Genomic DNA, 21,195 nt, shown 5'->3' on the forward strand with positions numbered 1-21,195 from the left:
ATTTAAAAGTGAGCCATAAGAAACTGGCAGGATTGCAATCGTCTTGTGTCTTTTGTGCTGTTACCACTGTCACCACTGTATCAATTCATTTGGATTAAGATACCGTATGAGGGGCCAAACAACCCATAAATCATCTATTTTTGTGCGTAAGCTATTGCTTTACATATGAACACTATTGGTTTATAAATATCTGATTGCATGCAAGTAAATACAGTTCATAGACAAATGAACATGCAAGCATAAACCAATGCAGTTCATTCACAAACCAATAACAAACATATTTGGACCAATGATATACACGTGCAAATCAACATAGTTCACATGCAAACCAATGGTATGCATATACAAACCGATAATATACGGACATTAACCACTACTTCATATGAATGAAACCAGTATTGTATACGCACACAAACCAGTAATATATATTCACTAGCTGATAGCTTACACACAAAAATATATGATTCACAATTCAATACATTCTTTTTTATTTTGATTGAACTGCCATTATGTATCTCTGTGTGTGAGTGTGCAGGCCAATTCAAGACTGAGTGCGTTCATGGGATCCCCAAAATAAAACACCATTATTAATCTCAGTGAGTCTGAGCGCCTCGCAGTTGCTTTACAACTCTGTAGCTTAGGTACTAATTCAGTGGTTCTCAAACTGTCGGGCGGGGCGGGGGGGATGCGAAGTAACAAAAAGGGGGGCGTGAAGATATGAAGAAAAGAAAACAAGAATCAAAAATTTGAAAAATACGTCTATTGAAACCAAAACAAATTAACTTAAAATACATTCTGATACTAGAAAAATAAATACAGAGTTAGATAAATGTCGATAAAAGTTAAGTAGGTATAATAAAATATGCATCTATGATATATCATTACTTAAAAAAGAACAAATTGGTATTAGTGGGCTCCTTTCAAAAAAACTTTAGGGGGGGTGCGATTAAAACTGTTATGAAAACTCGGGTCGCAAATACTTAAAGGTTGAGAAACGCTGGGCTAATTTATATATTGATCACATAAAGGACAAATTATTGTCTTGTATCCTGAATAAACTTGTAAACAGGCTGCAGTACAAAATTCTGTCGCACACTTGTTGAGTCAGACTAAGGCTCACAGTCACACCAAACCTCTTCTATTAAAAAATAAAAGGCTTCCATTCAAGTACTGTGTAGACTTTAAGTCTACAGCAAAGCACTCAATAATCTGCTCCCACTTCTTTAAAATACCTTTTTATAGATAATACACCAGTCTGCTTACTGTACTCTTCTACTTTTGGCGTTCTTGTTCTCCCTTCAGTTCTCCTGTCTTCAGTGGAAAGTCAGACAATTGTACTGCTCCTTGGCTCTGGAACTGCTCCCCTGGTGATATCCAGGCACCATTTCAGAACTGCCTCCTCAGTGCCATAGATTTTATCATTCTAAATTGTTCTGATTACTTATTGTTTTCATGTATTCTTTCATAGATGCTTTTATTTATTTATTTGAATGTATAGTTTTATGGCTTTATATTGTAATCTGTTTTTTTTTGTAATCTGAAGTTTGTTTTTTGTTTTTTTTTTCTGTCTTCCTGGCCGTCCAACTTTATATTTTTCTTTGTTACATAGTGTATAATATTATTGTCTAATCTTATTTGTTTGTTTTATATTAACTTCCTTTTTATTTAATCTTGTAAAGCACTTTGAGCTGCATTGTTTGTATGAAAATGTGCTATATAAATAAATGTTGTAGTTGTTGTTGAGACTCTAGAAAGTCACCATTATATAAAATTATTATTATTATTATTATTATTATTATTATGCTTTCTCCAAATCCACAAACACTTTCAGACAATAAACCCTCATAACCTCCTGAATATTTATTTAAAAACTAAAGTTGTTTCTTTGATTAAATGGCCAGGGCAGAATTCAAATTACTCCTCTTGATCTAAGTTTTAACTTTTGAATAGTGCATTCAATCCAGTACCCTGGTAGTGTTTCCCAGTTGCAGTGACCTCGGTCAGAGACATAATTTAAGTCCTATAAGATACTTCTAGCAGTACCTTCTCTGGAGATGGCATATGCCTCAGGATAGCAGTTTTATTTCCTTTCAGAAATGCAGGCTTTGAAAATGTCCAAGAAAAATGAGGTAGGACTGCCTTCAGCCTGTATATCCTGGATGAGGGTCAAAGCTCTTCAAAGTGGCATTGTGTTAGAATTTTGGAATTCACATCATTGTTAGAATATAAAATTTAGATTTTTTGATTTTGTGGATTGCCTTTTGTATTATGGACTGTCTTTAATTGATTTCAGTTACATTTTAGGCAAACCTTTTTTTTTCCTTGTTTTTGTTCATTTTTCATGCCATGGATGTTTTGCACTTCACCTCCTTTTTCTTTAGATTTATTAATATATATACACTTTCTGAAGCTCATTGAACTATTAAAGATGTAGCCAATTTTTGTCATTGCATACCAGAAGGCCTGCCTTTTAAGATTGAGTGCGGCCTGCCTGGGCATGAGTCCTATGAGAAAGACCAGAGAGAACCCAGAGGGTTTCTTGAAGCCTGTGCCACTTCCATTATTTTTCTTTCCCAACAGAGGTAAAGATTTAGGATATTCCAGAATTAATTATTTAATAATATTTTAGAAAAAATGCATGTGTTTTGCACATGAGATTAAAAAATTTTCTCACCCTCTCCCTCATCCATACAAAGAACATGAGGTAAGTTATATATTAAAAATATCTGTTTTGGGCGGAGCATTTCTTCAAAATTCTTTAGATCATTAAAATGCTGATCCCTAATATTCTGTGTATTTTCATTCATTTTTCTAATATCTGTTTATTTTTGTCTCCTTTCTAGTAGTAGTCTTACTGCTTATGTACTGCATCTGTGCTAAAAGTAAGTTCTTCAAAAAATTCAATATTTTTGTTTATTGAAAAAAGGGGCAATTTGAACGAAGTAAGTTGCACCAAGTGAATGCAGTACTATCTGGGAAAGACATAGTCATCAGATGTATGAGTATGATATTATTTAAGAAATACATATCAAAAGTGCTACAGTGTCTTTTAATAAAAAAGAAAAAAAAATGAAAACCAGACCAAATTTTAAACTAGACAAATTGAGAAAATACAGTATAGGATACTTTTATTTTGCTAATTTCCCACTCTTGGAATAATAGTTAATTAATCCTTGATATAGTGCTTTTCTCTCTACTCAAAGCACTCGCCACACTGGGAGGACCTGGATGGCAAACCCACAATCTCCTTACTGCACTACCTGCATGGTAATGATAAAATAAAGTCACTCTGAACTTCCCATTTGAGGAAAATTGAATTTCTTTTTCTTCACAAAAATAATCTCAGATCTTTGCCATTAATCAAGCAGTTAATATCTGCACCATTGAGCAAGGAAGAATTCTGTTTAGTATATATAAAATGTTTTTTCCTCCTTACATTTTTATCTCATCTGTAACCTAATAGCTGTGCAAACGAAGGGACTACACTTCCCATCAGGCAGCATAACTGTGCTGTGGCTGAAGGGAAGCCGCCAGATCAGCTAGCTTGTTGGATAAGCACACTACAATTGAGAGTCGGGTATCTATGCAACCCGGAGGCTCCACTTTCGAGCTCCAAGCTGGTTGAGCTGACTTAATGGACAGTTTCAAATATGCTGATGCCATGATATTTTTTTATGAAAGCAATGACATTTTTCAAAATCCAGGCTATTGTACATCTACATTGGAAATCTGCAATACCAATCAACACTCAGTGTTATGCTTTTTGCATGTTTACATACATTATAAGAAAATTGCTGAGGAAGCGGGAGGAGGGGCACAAAATATGTCATATAGCCAAGCCACTACAAAACAGAATGAAGTACAGTTTTTCCTCTAAGGTGTGGTAAGTCAGTTTTGTTTAGAAGATGACATAGGTAGAATGATTGTATATGCCAAATTTGAGTAAGTAAAAACAATCGATAACGTTCATTGTTTCTTGTTGGTAGACATTTATTCCAATCCACTTTATGATGAGGCAATCTTAATTTGTACTAATTTTATATCAATTTTAAATGAACTGCCTTTGAATCATCTTAATAAAATTGCCAAATACTGCTGTGTGTGATGATCTGCTATAATCTCTGTGACACTCCATCCCCAAGGTTGCCTCCTCTGTTAACACTTTCCACTGTCCATGAAGTGCACTAAGTACTGATTGATTTAATATCATTGTGTGCTAACAGATACATATTCAAATCATTTTCATTTCAATATTATTCTGAGTACTTTCTTGTAACACCTTACACCTTAATCTCAGTTTACATATGATTTCTTTCCAACAGAAATATTTAGATTATCGAAATTGTTTGCTCCCTGCAGAAATGCTAAAAGAGGTACGTATTTCATAAACAAATCTTATAAATGTGATTGAACAGATTTTATAATTTACTTTTTACTTTCACCTACTTCAGAATTGTAGAGATACTTTTAGTTTCTGGTAGATATGTTATGTTGTCCTTCCTGCCTGTGGCACAAACATAAATTTATAAGATTTTTCTATGGCTATTCACTTATGCTGGCTTGGATTATATTAATTCAGTTTCTAAATAATTTTGTTGTATGTGGGTGTGGTGTTCGAGAGAAATTATGGAGTTTGTGTGTCAGTGTTAAATAAGATAGCTGTTATGATTTCACACACATGGGTGGCCCTGACCCTAGCAAAAAACACCCTGGAGCCTATCCCAGCTATCATATGGCATAAGGCAGGAACAAACCCTGGACAGGGTGCCAGTCTATTGCAGGACGAACACACACACACCATCCACACACTAGGGACAATTTAGGATCTTTAGTTCACCTAATCTGCATGTCTTTGGACTGTGGAGGGAAAGCGGAGCATCTGGTGGAAACCCACACAGACATGGGGAGAATATGCAAACTCCATGCAGGGAGAATCCAGGACGTGAACCCTGTGATTTCAGTGATTTTAAAATGTCTCTAAACCCCCATTCCCACTCCCCATCACCATAAAGGAAACTAAACTAAAATGAAAATATGCATTTTTCCATGTTTAAATGCAAATATTAAATAGGTCAGTCTGAAAGAAGCAAATAATAAAACAATAGAAGTCAGCATTCTCTTCAGTACAGAAAAAAGTAAACTACCAAATTCTTGCAGTTCATACCTACTCATTGATAGTATTTTATACTTCTTTATCCTATAATTTGTCATGATTGAATGTTTTTGCTTTTTTATTTGTTTTATCTGACCCTTTTGATTGATGTTTCTATGAATTTGGGAATTTCTACAACTAAGAATTCATTTTTACATTATTTTATTTATACACCTCTCCATTTAAATATTGAATATTTTTCCCATTATTATTGTGTCGTTTTGGTGTGTTATTTGCTGCAATATTGAATTTAAAGAACCTTACATGCTTTTCATTTTATTTAGGTGTTTTTCTGGTTATTTAGACACTTTAATTTGTGGTTAGCAGCAAGGGTCCACAATTGACCTGTATTGTCTTTCTGTTTACAGCTTTGGCATGAACTTTTGACCAAGTCTCTTTTTCTCGGGCCTTACATAAAAGTTATGTTTTGTCTTAATTGAGATAGAACAGAATCAACCAATCAGTTAAAAACACATATGGTTTTTATTACTAACTAGCAAAACACCCGCGCTTCGCAGCGGAGAAGTCGTGCGTTAAAGAAGTTATGAAAAAGAAAAGGTAACATTTTAAAAATAACGTAACATGATTGTCAAAGTAATTGTTTTGTCACTGTTATGAGCGTTGCTGTCATCAAGGATTTGATTATCATTATTTCTTTCAATCAGGTTCGTATTTGGAGGACGTGTTGTGTTCAAGTTACATTCCGTGTTTGTCAACCGTTGTAAAGATAACAGGTTTCATTCATCGAAGTGTTCACTACCCAAATCGCTATGCGAGTATTTAGTGGCAGCGTCTCTATTAACTTGTGGATTTTTCTGCGATTATTTGGCGGCAGCGTCACAAAGTTGCTTTCATCTAGCTGCATCAGAAAATGTACCACGACGTCTGACACACCTCCTTTTTAGTGTTTTATCACAGCTTGGATTGCTGCAGTCATAATCGGTTTGAATCTACATATATATCTACATATATCTATACACATATCTACATATATCTATATACATACATATATACACATATACATATATATATATCTATCTACATATATATATATATATATATATATATATATATATATATATACACACACACACACATTATATTTATATATATATGTGGTGTGTATGTATGTATGTGTGTATATATAATGTAGATTGGTGTGTGTGTGTGTGTATATGTATATATAGCTGATTACCCATTGGCTTTGGTCACTGAGTGCAAGGGAAAAAAAATAAAATGTAGTCTATAAGTTATTAAACAGTAAAACATTAACGTTTTAAGAAGTAAAGATACATTGAGCACTACTGGAGTGGTTTCGGGTAAACTACATTTTAAAGACGGTATAACACAACAGGTAAGTAGTACTAACAGCAGCTAAAATGTATATGGATCATCTCTCGGTAGTAGATCCCTTTTGAAAGGCGCTACACGACGGCTGTGGTATAAAAATTACATTTTCTATGTGAACGTCCAAATTTCTGCCTCTGGCAATGTGCCTTACCAGCATTAGGAGCAATTAAAGAAAACTAGTTTTGTGTCCTCTGCCGTGTTAAGAGAAAAAGGCTTTGGTTTGGGATAAAAGGAAAAAAAGGTGTAAAGAAAGGAAACTTGCCTTTTTGTTCTATATAGTGTAGAGAGACGTCTTTGCTGACGATATGAGCCCCTTTTGGGAAGCATCACGGCGGGTCTCGTGTAGACTGGAGAGACGGCCCTGCCATTAACTGGCCGGGATGGCACTGTCGGTCCTCCACTCCTGTGCGTGTCTTCATAATCCGACCTGACGACCTCATAATCGTATACGTGCAAAAGAAAGTGCAAAGCGCCTTAATATTAGTTTGTCGCGGTCTAGAAAAGGGATCCCGTGTTTGCAGTTGTCTGGGCTATAGCTCAGGGGAAGGAGGAAAAAAATTAAAAGTGCTCACTTTGACTTAAGGCAGAAGCGCAGTCAGCGTCTCAAAAGCCGGCACAGCAATGTGGCCGGCTGCTCGACTTTTGCGGAGCAGGAGATGCAACTTTTTGCAGACACGTTCACATGATCAAAAGTCTCCGCCCTCTTTAGAGGTCTTGCTTGTTCTCTGCGTATTGCGTTCATAGTCAGTTCACGTGAGCCGCTCGGAGTACATGCATCAAAGCTTCTGAGCTGTGCCTGTGCTATATCGTGCGATCTCGCAATGTCCACGGCTTTATTTAATGTTAGCTAAGACCTGGCACTTAAAAGTTTCTCTCGCAGTTTCGCTGAGTTTGTGTCAAACACCACCCTGACCATCTCATCTTCGTCTGAATATTTAGTGGCAGAGTGTTTCTGTTTGATTGCCGCTGAGGGACGGCCTTATAGGGGCAGGCACTCAATTACGTGGGAGGCGTGATGATGCAAGACGCAACACGCAACTCCGCCTTACACGGCGACCGAGCTGCCCGCTATGGCCGTATACAGTATACGAAAGTAGGTTCCAGTTATGACCGTTACGCATAGAATTTCGAAATGAAACCTTCCTAACTTTTGGAAGTAAGCTGTAAGGAGTGAGCCTGCCAAATTTCAGCCTTCCACCTACACGGGAAGTTGGAGAATTAGTGATGAGTGAGTGAGTGAGTGAGTCAGTCAGTGAGGGCTTTGCCTTTTATTAGTATAGATATAAGTGTCTAATTTGTCTTTTTCAGTCTGCTAGAATGTTACAGATGTTGTTAGAAACACCTTATATGCCCTTTTCTATTAAAATTCTGTCTTTTTCTGCATTCATTTTTTAAATAATATGGTTCATTTTATAACAAGCTACAATATGCGTATTGTACATAAATAACAAAAAGTTATTTTTGCAGACAGCAAAGCACTAATTACTAGCAACAATGGAATATGCTCAATACATTATAATGTTCAAAACTTTTTGTTTATTGGAAACTTCATTTTACAAAAGCAACAGTTTCAATTAAATAAACCAAAGCATTCCAAATGTACATTTTGAAAGTGCTACAATTACTTTAAAAAAAAAATTACAAAATGAAAAGCAGACAAAACTGCATACTATAAAAACTGAGCAAATACTGTATAGAATGTCTTAATTTGTTAATTTTCTCATTCCTGTGCAGACACAGAGAAGAAAATACAGGGCTCTTTACTAGAAGTGCAGATGAAGGTTTAATTAACTAATTGAGGGCTGGCAGCCTCTTAAATTGCTCTTTAAAGGAACAATAAAAATAATAATAATGAATAGTCACGTTTAACACATTCTTCTTTAAAGGATATTATTTCTAATATACCCAGCCATAAATTCTATAATGACTGTGATGGGGAAAAAAATGTTAATTATAATACTGTAGTTGCAAAATTTGACTAATTTCTTTCTTTTTGCATAAGTGCTAAAACAGAGGCTTCATGTAAAACTCTTTTAGATTTGATTATGCAAAAATAACAGTTTAATTGAAATGGTTTTATGATTTACTTTATACTTCACCTAGCTCAGAACTGTAAAGACATCTTTGTGATGTTGCAGTGTAGTTTCTTCCTGTGGCATACAAATAAATGTATAAAAATTTTCTACGCCCATTTACTTACACTGTATTGAATTTATTTAATACAATTTCTAAAACACATTTAATTTTTTTGTGTTTGTGGTGTTAATGCCTCGGCAGCAAATGTTTAGAAATCTAGTAGAAGGTAATTTTAAAATAATATTTACATATAAAACTGCAAATTTTGTTTAGTTTCTAACAATAAAGAACAGGATATAATTTAATGTAGCAATGTGGAATAAACTTGGAATGCTATTTAATTTCTACTGGCAAATTCATATTGCAATAGTAGCACTGCTAGTTAAAGAAATTATCACTTGAAACAGAGGAGAAGTATTTAATACCCGCAGACTGTCCAGTATTATGTTAGGTAATTTGAGGCTGATGATGGCAGACATTCAGTGATATACACTTAGGCCAGAAGTCTGTGATCACTTGTCCAAAGATATCTCTTAACCCCACTGCGGCGTCCCCTGCTGCCTGGGAATGCTACCAATCATTATTACATTTATTTTAATACATAACATCCACTGGTTCACGTCTGGGTTCCTAGGCCCAGGTTGTTAGGAAATGGTAAACTGTCTTAGTTTTCCCATTAGAATTCCTGAATGTCCAGGTTTACATTGAAAGCTGACCTATTCAAAAATCAGATCTGGGGTTTACACAGTGAGATTATAGTTGCATGTGCTTTACATTGTATTTTTTTTAAAGTTTGCTTTCTAATGAACAGTCAGAAATGCTGTGAGGCTGTAGCTGAGTTAACATAATATGTGCATCGTTTCTCTTTTTTTACTTTATGCTTTCCTCAGAGGGACAGTATGTAGCATCTTAAATATGCTATACTAGAGCATGATATAGAGTCTGTTCTGCTCTCTACTGTGCATATGTAGAAGGTAGTGAGAGACCAGGGTGGTAGAATGACTTTTGCCAGTCTTTATAGATTGTTAAGACACTGTTGTGTAGTTTCAACATGTTGATGGGGGACCACTGAGAACTTAAAGCTACTAACTCTTTCCACAGCAACATGGATATCAATAGGTGCATGCTCCCCTGCAAGTATCCTGATGCCAACAATGCTAAACCTGAGGGACAGATCATTGCTATTGTACAATTCAGTGAAAAGTTAAACTTATAGGCTCTCTCATTTATACTGGTAATAAGAAAGTTCATATTTGTGCATTCAGAAAATGTCATGACAGAGTTTACATCATTACTGGCAAAACAATTGTGCATAAAATGGAAAAATAGTAATGGTCTGAGTACATAGCTGTTGGAGTTTTCTAGTGCTCAAAGTGAGACTATTGGATGTGTTCATTCTTAAGGTTCTAAGGCTCACTATTAATATAGGGTGATGACTTTGAATGATGAGCTAAAACCAAGAAACAACAAGATCACATGCTGTAAATGTCCCTGTTGTCAAGGTGGTTTGGTGCTGTATACTGTACATTGCTGTAGAAACTGTGTATTTCAATTTCCTGTTTCCACAGTACTTAATGATGATAAGTACAGACAAGTGGTCATTTTGTAAAGTACAGCCTTAAATACTTTAGACGTGCCAAAACTATATTAGACATGGGAATGCTTATGGAAATGCATGACGAGAGACACAGAAATTCCCAGAATCAGTTAATAGTACAAGAGGAAGGTGTAGTTACTAAATATGCCACCATGCGACTTCAGAGTTTTTTTTTTCCTCCAAGTTACATGGGCAGATTTTTAAGAGATAATGATGATCACATTTTTTGACATTAATGGACTTGTTCATAAAGAATTTCTTCTCTGTGAACAGACTGTTAATGAGTGACATTACATTGAACTGCTGAGGTGTCTACAGGAAAGCATGAGGGAAAAAACTGTCCAGAGCAGGGGTACACATAAAACTGCATTTCCCAGGAAAGTACGGGAAAAACTGCCAGAGATGTGGTAACAAAAGATGAACACAGGAAATGTTTTCAGGAATGGGAGAAGCACTGGGACAATTGTATTGCAGCTGAAGGCGAGTATTATGAAGGTGACTAAAACCAAATTACTGCATTACAGAATCATTCTTAAACAATTAATTTATTTGGCAATTCCCTGTACTTCTCAACTATTAGAAGCCCACTCTTTAGAAGGCCAACTTGTACTTGACAGCATTAAATTCAATTCAGTTTATTTTTTAATAGTACTCTTCACTGAGTGAAGATCCATAGTGTTTTGAAATGTTCTTAGTAAAAATGCAAATTCAACCTTTACAAATTACTAAATACCTAATGAAAACATAAAAACACTGATTTGGTAACCAGAGGGGAAAATAAAGTAGTCTGAAACTGATTAACATATATGAAGCCAAGCAATATCTATATATTAATTAATTATTGAACTGTGGGCAGCTGACAAAAGAAGAGTGGGAAATAACAACTCAGTCAGGAGGATCAGCCAACTGGATGCTCGCCGTTTCCATAGTCTGTGCTTGGCCCTTTAATTACAAAACAGAATCTTTCAATTCATTGATTCCAAGGCTCCCAGTACTTCTGAGGTGGAATATGAAAACACCTTTTAATTTTTCCACTCGAGTACAGTCATAATAATAACATAGTATAGGAGGACTCAATCAATTAATGATGAATTTTGCCTTAAGCAATGTTTTTAATTAAATACTTCGGTGAGGCTCCTACTTTATTACTTAACTTCCTCTGTTGTAGGAGGCAGGTCACCAGTTGTTAGACCTTGCATATCAAGGTAACTAAAGCATACTTGTTTTAAGTAACAGAATTATACAATTTATTAGTAAGCACAAAGATTATAGAAATATGATAACTGCATATATAGTAGAAAATCAGCCCCAACACAGACAGGCACAGTGACACAGGTCCTAAGCACACAGATATTTTTATTTTCTTTCCTGCACACACAGCACACAACACACAGCCCTTCCCAATATAAGGCTTTGTCCTTTCTTTTGTTTCTCTCTTTATTTCTCTGTCTTTCTTTTCATGTGCTGCCTCCACCCCTCTCCAGCAAGCTCTTTCCTCTACCTCCCAACTCTGGCTCCCTGAATGGAGTGAGGCAGCCTCATTTATATTGCACCCGGAAGTGCTCCAGGTGCTAATCTGTCCTGTTCTGGAAGCACTCTCGGGTGTGGCAGAAGTGCTGCAGCCCAGGGCTCTGGAATCATCCAAGCGCCCCCTGGAGCTGACCACGGGTCCCAATAGGGTTGAGCTTCCAAGCCCACGGTCCTGATGCAATCTAGGGGGGTTACAGTCTTGTGTTCCCGGGGAGAAATTGTTCCAAATAGGTCCTCTCACGCGGTCCTTTATTCACAGGGGTGTCCTGGTGATGACTGATGTTATGTGGAATTGCTGCTTTTCTGCTGCTTTGGGTTCAAGTGGAGGATTCTTCTTGCATTGCATTTTTCTCTTTGTTATATGATCCTTTGTTTGTGGTATTCTGTGATGCTGCTCTGTCAGTTTGCTTTCTGTTGTTTGGCCCTTTGCTGTGTTATCTACAATGTCTTGGGGAAAAGCATTACTCTTTCTAGCACAACGGTTTAGATGCTGTAATTGCCTTCTTGAATTAATGGTTACTTCTTAGGTTTTTCAGACTAATGAAATACAGCTTTGGCTTGGCAGACTAGATCTCAGTTTTCCAGGTCCGCAAAGCGAAAAAGATTATTGATTTCAGCTCACCAAAGAGAGAGAGTTGTTCATCTACTTTTCAGTTTCAGAGAGCAGTTTCAGAGATTTTAGTCATTTTGGAGAATGTACTCAGGAGTAACCGCGGTGCAGAGGAAATCCAGAGAATCGCCTGAGTTCCCTCAGATTTCCCCAGAGAATCTGATAGTGTGTATCCCAAGAATGGGTCAGCTAGTTTTTAAGAACGAATCGTAACCTTTTATGATTGGATTAAAGTCACTTCCAGTTACAAAATAAGAGTCTTCTCATACAGTAGAATTGTTATTCTGTCCATCCCTGTTGCCATTCCTTGAGTTATTGGTCTTTGTTCTTGGTTGAGCCCATTTTATACCTTCTGGCCCGAAAGAGTTTGCTGAGGGGCCTCTTGAAAAAATTCAGCTCAACTCTGATTTACACCTTTGTTATCAGATGAAATACAGGCAGATTCTGGTACAAGCTGTAGCTCAGACACTTAGTTTGGAATGCAAGTGAAGAAAGGTGCAACTGGATGTCTTCTAAATCTGCTGCCTTAACAGGCCTGGTGTGTCACTAAAGCCTAGCAGGATGGGCAATGGCCACTTTGTCCTACAGTAGACCAGTGGCAACAAGTGCCACAGCAGGATACCAAGAAGAGAAACAGAATAGAGAGGGGTTAGTAATAGTGCATAAAAATGTAATGCTTGTATTTTTATACGGATGATTAGCAAACAGATATGCATATGCACAGCTAATCAGCAGCTTGAATCAGGGTATGCAGTACCCAGTTTGGATTTAAAACTTGGGACCAAAAGGGCATCTCTTATACTGTATATGAAGGCAGATCACTCCTGTAAACTAAAACCTCAATATCCTACTCTTATTTTGCTAATCCTTGGAATTCTTAATAGATTCTCATCTTGAGATGTTAATACCTGCTGTGGTGTGTAGATAGTGACAAGTTCAGATAAGTAAACAGGGTGTTGGCCATTTAAGGCTTTGCAGTACAGTGGATCCTCGGTTCACGAATGTCTCGGTACACGTACAAATTGGTTTACGACCAAAAAGTTCGCCAAACTTTTGCCTCGGTTCACGACCACACACTCGGTATACAAACAAGCCAGTTTCCCTTTCGGTTTGTACATGTTCATTCTCTCCCTGTGCATTTCCTGTGCAGCGAGCGAGAGAGAGTGACACACACACACAGGCACGCGAGAGAGACACACACACAGGCGCGCACGAGAGAGAGGCGCACACACACACACAGGCGCGAGAGAGTGGCACACACAGCCGCGCACTAGAGAAAGGCACACCCCCACACAGGAGCGCGCTAGAGAGAGGCACACACACAGGAGTGCGCTAGAGAGAGGCACACACAGGTGCTCCAGGCTTGCGAAACTGTGATGCACACACAAAAGAGAGAGCGAGCGAGCGAAAAAGGGAGGGTTGGACGCATAAGGTAGAAAAGGCTTGTTTTTGTTTTCAGTTCTGTTTACAACGATTGCTTCATAGCGTGCATTGTGGCAATGTTACTTTTTTTGGTGGTTTATTAAATTACGGATTTTTCAAATGTTCGTTTTTTTCCCAGTGCTTAAAACTCATTAAAAAAAAGTGTTTTTAGCGAGCGGTTCCTAGCACTATAGCGCAAACTATTGCAGTGTTAGCTTTCTCTGTTGTTCAAGGTTTTCTCAGTGTTATTCAATGTTTTTAGTTTACTATTACGCTGTGCATTCTATGGTGTAATTAACTATATTTGTGCTTAAAAACTAAAAAAAAAATATTTACATACAGTTTATATGGTCCGGAGCGGTTTGGTTCACGAGTTTTGGAACGAATTATGGTCGTGAACCGAGGTTCCACTGTATATGTAAGGAGAATTTTTAAATCATCCCTTAACATAACTGGAAAGCAGTGTAAAGATTTCAGAACAGAAGTAATGTGATCGTACTGTCTGGTTTTTGTAAAACTGCACAAAAGGATGATTTGAACAGCCTGTGAATAACACATTGCTGTAGTGAATCCTACTACAAATAAATGCACAAATAAACTCTCAGTATGATCCATATACATGCACATATTTAAAAAGACAAGCTAGTGTCAAAGATAATGGCTATGTTAAATGCTGAGTTAAAAAGTGACAGAAAAGTGTTGTGGTCGGCATCACTCCTTCTCATCCATCCACTCTTTAAATTCATTGACATAATAAATTAAGGACACCATCGGAAAAATGTCATTTGGACTAAAAGGAAGGCATGGCTTGGAATCATCTACATGCAAGTAGAAATGAATTTTATGTTTCCTAATAATGTATATTTCTTAAAGGTAAAGGTTCAATTTCTTAGCCCTACAGGTCACCACATTTACCTTATGAGTATAATAAGGGAGTACTGTCAGTACATTTCTGTACATACTGAAATCGATTTGATAAATAAAAAGTAATCCAAGGAAGCACAATGCCTTTGAGATCAATTTAATTTATTAGCTTATGTTACAGAAAGGAGCAGTCAGTGGTGTCAAATTATACAGTTAAATCTGACAACATAATTACTGTGGAATTTCCTTCATCAGAGAATATTAGAATGTTGTTTACACCTTGGGTTAGTGTTGTTCTTGTACTATGTCAGATTTGGGAGCCAGACTGAAATTTTCCAATTAAATTTTGATGTGTAAGGTGAGAGAGAATTTGAGAGGCAACCGTTTCTTTTGAAGTTTTTTTTAAAAAAAGGGTACATTTGAAAAAGTCATGTAATTAAGTATATGCAGGTTTTTTCAAAGGGCGGCACGGTGGCGCAGTGGTAGCACTGCTGCCTCGCAGTTAGGAGACCCTGGTTCGCTTCCCGGGTCCTCCCTGTGTGGAGTTTGCATGTTCTCCCTGTGTCTGCGTGGGTTTCCTCCGGGCGCTCCGGTTTCCTCCCACAATCCAAAGACATGCAGGTTAGGTGGATTGGCGATTCTAAATTGGCCCTAGTGTGTGCTTGGTGTGTGGGTGTGTTTGTGTGTGTCCTGCGGTGGGTTGGCACCCTGCCCAGGATTGGTTCCTGCCTTGTGCCCTGTGTTGGCTGGGATTGGCTCCAGCAGACCCCCGTGACCCTGTATTCGGATTCAGCGGGTTAGAAGATGGATGGATGGAGGTTTTTTCAGTAACAGTCAGATAGCTGACAATGTTAGTGCATCAGGAACTGCACTCTTCAGCAATGAGCTATTGATAATGCTAAGAGTGGGTGCTGCCCACTGGATTTAAGGCAAAGGTATCAGGTTCCATCCATCCATTATCCAACCCGCTATATCCTAACTACAGGGTCATGGGGGTCTGCTGGAGCCAATTCCGGCCAACACAGGGCGCGCACACACACACCAAGCACACACTAGGGGCAATTTAGGATTGCCAATGCACCTCATCTGCATATCATTGGACTGTGGGAGGAACCCCACGCAGACACAAGGAGAACATGCAAACTCCACGTAGGTTGGTCTCCTGACTGTGAGGCAGCAGCGCTACCCACTACACCACCGTGCCGCCCGGTATCAGGTTCATTTTAGAAATTAAAGTTATGACTTCCTTTTCTGTTATCAAGATAAAACTACTAAAGAGGTGTTCCCAAGGAGAGACAGGGATTGCCAATGTAATATTTAGTTTGCAAGGTGACTCTGAAATCTGAGATCTTATATTGTCAATTTTATCATTAAATACATCTGTAAAGTGTGCTCTGCTAATGCTTGTAGGTATTTTGCAGTTCAGAATTCCTGTTTGTTAGATTAGCAGCTACAGTTAAAAGTGCACAATGATTGTTTCTGTTTTCGTCTAATAAGCTGGAATAGTAGCCAGAGTGCTACATAAAGAGAGCTTTTTTTATACTTTTTCACACTGTCTGTTCATGCAGTTCGGAAGATGCGCTGTCTGTGCTCCAGTTTTTGGAACTCAATTTTAAGAATGCAAGTATTCTCGTTAAACCAGGGTGAGTTTCTATCTGCTTTAGTCACTTTATTTTAAGGGGAGCTACTGTGTTCAAAGCCCCTTTCAGAGTCACATTATAATTAAATGTCTTCTGATCAAGATTGTTTTCCATAATTAAGTCTGTGTTTCTCAAAATATCTACAGATTGTTATGCCATTATAATTTAGACTGTTCTTGATGTAATCTTTGATTGTATTTGTAAGGGCAAGAAAAGTCAAACATAATGTAGAGCTTGGGGATAACTTAAATTAGTGGACCAATACTGTAAGTAATAATTAGATCTAATGTTCAGATCATATTTTGTATTTAATAAAATATCATTCACGAATGCAGCTTTATTTCCAAAACAGACAATATTTACCTAATGTCAACTTGAACTGCAAATATGTTTTTGAGCTGATGTTATACTTTTAATCTTACTCTGAGTTAGGTTTGTGTGTTTGTGTGTGTGTTTGTGTGTCTTGGGGGCGTGTTGGGTTACCTTGTGATTGCTATGATTGGCTCCAGCTGCCGTGTGGTCCAGCCCTGGATAAGGTAGTTAAGAAGATGGATGGATTGATGGATACATGCACCCTAATTCTAACCAAGTATCTGATTTTAACTCTTGGTCTAATTGTGCTCTTTATACACTGATTATTAATTAATTTAGATTTTGTTTCATAACTACATTTATAAAATGCCCTAAAACTGGGATTCTGGATGCAGCCACAGAACAATAACAGATGGAATACAGTAAATGTAAGGTATCACACAAAATATTAGGAGTAGTTACACCAAGGGGCATGGTGGCCTCAGGAAAGTACATTATATGAGAAAGTGAATCATGGTGAATTTGTTACCATCCATAAACAGTAAGTATATGTAAGTAATTGAGAAGGCTAATAGGATGTGGGGTTGTATAACAAGTCATTATGTACCGTTAGCTTAAACTGTATAATAATCTTGTGAAAATTCTGAATATATGGACTGTCAGGTGCAGTTTTGGTCTTCATAATACAAGGAAAAATATATGGACGCTAGAAAATAACCAGAAAAGGGGTTTGAGCTAATTGTAAATAGTCAAATGAAAGCTTTTCAGTTAAAGTAAAAGGAGATTAACAGGAGACATGACAAAACTATTTAAAATTGTGAAGTTGATTGTTAGAAGGACTACTTTTGTAAAACTATAATTGGGTTACTGATTTACATTTCTAAGAATTAATTACCAATTTAAAAAAAGTTGAACATTCAATAGTTTGTACAGCTTCTAAAAAATATTCTGCCATTTACTTCAGGTCAATTTTTACCCACCTTACGCATTTATTCTTCCTTTAGGGTATTATGTTTGTTCAGAACACCTAAATGTATTTTGTTCATCAGTAAAACCTAGGAGCATCAGATCTACGGTATAGTTTAGGATGGTCAACCAATTAAAACAGGTTTGTAATGAAAGGTCTGACATCCAGGACACCTTAAAGGGATGACAGAATCGGGTCACAAAAGACCCATAAGGCATATCGCTAGTTCAGCCCTTGAAGATTTTGAAAAGGTTAAAATGAGTTCTTCAGCGGGAACAAAGGGACATCACCGGTGTTTAAGGATAGATTATAGTAAAACAATGCAAAACTGTATTTTGAAAGAATTAGAAAGCTGAAATATCGGGATGTGTAAAATATAAGATGATTGCATTGATAAGCTGAATGAATGGCAAGGGCTAAATTGGTGGATTGATGGCTACTGTTTATATGGGCAGGTTTGATAGTGTATGAAAGCTACTACAAAATTAGTGCCAACTTAGAGAAGCATAACTAAGGTAAAATGCAAAAAATTAAGTAAGCAGATAGTTAAGAATTAATAGTATGTTTAATATTATGTTTAATCTTTCTCTCATCGTTTGGCGTAGGATGCACTGCAATTAGCAGTCAATAAAAAAGTTTTTTTTGTAAATATGCTAATATTGACATTTTCAGTTTTTACTGTCTGTTTTTAATATAATAGTTTTAATAGATGAAAATTAACTAATTCCTACATACTTTTTTTGTCTCCAACATTTTAAATTTAAAACTCCAACTGTTATCCTTCTATTAGAAAAGTTACCTGAAGAACAAGGCCTAATTGAACGTGAGTAATTCTAAAGATTAGTTTCAATGAAATGTTATGAACCTGAATTTCAAACTAAACTTTGTGGCATGGAAAGTTCTTTCACTTTGCTTGACAGGGCCATACATAGAGAATTAATCAAAACTATTTAATGATGTTAGATCTTTTACAAAACAGAAAACATACAAATAAAAGGCAAGCTCCAGCTCATGGCTGATTGTTCCTTTTTATTGTGTTGATGTGTATTTATCTTGTTAAAGAAAGATCACATGATATGACATAGTCACTATTTTGCATGTTTGACCACATTTAAAGTGTTGTTATTTTTCTCTATAACATCTTAACTAGAATGTGACTTGTTAAGGAAAGACAGAGGCAAGATCATGCAATAATTAGCACTACTGTGCCACAGGGACTTGGGCTCAAAATCAAACTCAATTACTGTGTAAAGTTTGCACAATTTCCTAATGTAAGTTTTTCTAGGTACTTCAGTTTACTCACACATCTTGATGATGAACATTATTGGTTGACTCGCAAATCTGTGATTGTGCTATTCTATAAACTGATGTCTCATGTGGGCTGGTTCATGTCTTGTGTCTTTTATTACTAGCTAATGCTCTAGTTCCTTACAACCCTGTTAAAAAACAAGTCAGATATATATTATATATTATATATATATATATATATATATATATATATACATATATTTATATTCCCAAGTAAATTGTTCCAGCTGTGTCAGGTTTGAAGGGTTCTTTCTCCAGACTGCATGTTTCAGTTCCTTACATAGTGTTCAATAAGATTCAGATCAGGGCTCATAGAAGGCTACTTAAGAACAGTCCAATGTTTTGTTCTTAGCCATTCTTGGGAGATTTTAGTTGTGTGCTTTGGGTTATTTTCCTGATTGAGGATTCATAACCTGTAGCTGAGACAGAGCTTTCTGACACCGGGCAGTACATTTCACTGCAGAAAGGCACCCCATGGCACATGCAGCAAAGCAGCCCCAAAACATAACTGAACTTCCTTCATGTTTCACAGTAGGTACAGTGTTCTTTTGTTTGAGTGCTTATTTTTCATCTGTGAATAACAGAGCTGATGTGACTTGCCAAAAAGCTCCAGTTTTCAGTCATCTGTCCAAAGGATATTCTCCTAGCAGCATTGTGTCTTGTCAATGTTTATTTTAACAATTTACATCCTGGCTTTTTTAAGCTTTTCATTCAACAGTGGAGTCCTCTTATGTCTTCTTCCATTGAGCCCACTGTCAGTCAAAAAACGATGATGGTGCAATCAGACACTGATGGTCCTTGGATTTGGATTTCAGCTTGTATCTCTTTGGAAATACAGGATACATGTCACTGGGTTAAAATGAGCAGATGAACTGAATATTATTTTTTTCATTTTTCAGTATTTTTTATCTAATATTACATCTTTAGTGAGATTTACTAATATTTATTATAAAAAATTGTGCAATAATACTGAAAAGTAAAGAATGAAAAAATACATTTTTTCACTGAACTCTGATATTGTTTACAGAATCTAAAACCAACACAGAAACCTTAAAACTTTGAAGTAAAACAAATAAAGTTTGAATGTCTTTAACATAATTTTGTTTTTGTAATTTCTGTGACAATGAAATGGGTAAAGTGGACTACACGTAAATGAATAGGCAGGACTGTTTGTATGTATATATTTAGCAAAAGATGAGTCAGATAATTGTAATAATTCAGATATATTACTAATTATTTTCTATCCTCTATTTCTAGAAAATGAAGAATTTAGAACAACATCTAAGTAAGGATTTCAGTTGCTTGTTTTGTTTAGTTCTCTACCAGAAGTGTGACCTTAGCATGTTTAAAGTGGGTTTATGTGCCTGAAGGATCATAGTTGGAGAAATGTGCTCCTGAAAGAGGTTGCCCTTGGAAAGTTGATGTATTTGGATTAGACAGACAAATAGTCATCTATTAAAGACCCTCATTAAAGGTCTAATAAAATCCAGGAGAACTTGATCCAGAACAACTACACCAAGATCAAGTCCTGAATCCAAGTTAGTGATTGGTGTTCAGCTGCAAAAACCTGTGACCTATGTAGCAGAGATGGGCTCAGCCTAAAAAGCTGTGTGCATCCACCATTTTGCTGAACACCTGTAAGGTGCATAGACAGACCTGAGGGCAGTGCCAGAAAAGAATGGGACAGAAGTAGGTATCCTAAAATATGGAAATGGAAATTGGGTCTTGGAACATTGTACAATTTACCACAATTGTTTCTTTCTTTCAGAAAGTAAGTGTAATTTCAGTGTAATTATACTAAAAGAAAATCAAGAAATAGGTGAATAATAAATGCTTATGTTTCATGTAAAAAAAAATCAATAAGCTTGGATTGCAAACTAAATTGGTTCAGTGGAAAGCTCCAGCATTTGGCATGTTAGTCTTAAAATTAGGAGAAGATTAATTTAAAAATTTTCTTTCTTTACAGGAATACTAAATTTAATGAAAAATACAAAGCCCAGTCTGAGAAGATCATAAAATTCCTTAAGCCATTGTGACAGATTAGGGGTGCTGTCGTCCCTTTGAACCCTCAGATCAGACACCAGACACCAGATAAAAGTCCAAATTATGAATTTATTTGAACTAAACAGTGCGCAAAGCAACCTCCTCTCCACAATACTCATATAACAATACAATACTAAATCAATAATCAATTCTCCACTCCCAAACGCCCTGCCACCCAGCTCAGCTCAACGACTGGGATCTCCCACAGTCCTTTTATATTCCCTGACCCTCAGTCCATGTGACTTCCTATCACTTCCGGGTCAGATCAAAAGTCCTCTTCTTCATCCTGGAAGTACGTCATTCCTCCTGTCGCTGTGACTAAGA

The 21,195-nt window shown here is 36.7% G+C and overlaps 1 protein-coding gene across 7 annotated transcripts in view; it reads left to right on the plus strand.

Moving 5' to 3' along the window:
- LOC120524878 (erythroid membrane-associated protein-like) overlaps positions 1-21,195 on the plus strand; it is a 111,295-nt gene that overhangs the window by 86,438 nt on the left and 3,662 nt on the right. For 3 of the 7 annotated variants that reach the window (XM_039746751.1, XM_039746716.1, XM_039746776.1), the window contains 5 exons: positions 2,844-2,882; positions 4,323-4,373; positions 16,170-16,244; positions 18,311-18,343; positions 20,086-20,113. In XM_039746751.1, the coding sequence (XP_039602685.1) occupies positions 2,844-2,882; positions 4,323-4,373; positions 16,170-16,244; positions 18,311-18,343; positions 20,086-20,113 (226 nt within the window). The remainder of the gene's footprint in view (positions 1-2,843; positions 2,883-4,322; positions 4,374-16,169; positions 16,245-18,310; positions 18,344-20,085; positions 20,114-21,195) is intronic. The other 4 variants (XM_039746724.1, XM_039746790.1, XM_039746823.1 and 1 more) reach the window with 3 other exon arrangements.

The sequence above is a fragment of the Polypterus senegalus genome, chromosome 1, assembly GCF_016835505.1.
Source record: "Polypterus senegalus isolate Bchr_013 chromosome 1, ASM1683550v1, whole genome shotgun sequence".
Taxonomy (NCBI): domain Eukaryota; kingdom Metazoa; phylum Chordata; class Cladistia; order Polypteriformes; family Polypteridae; genus Polypterus; species Polypterus senegalus.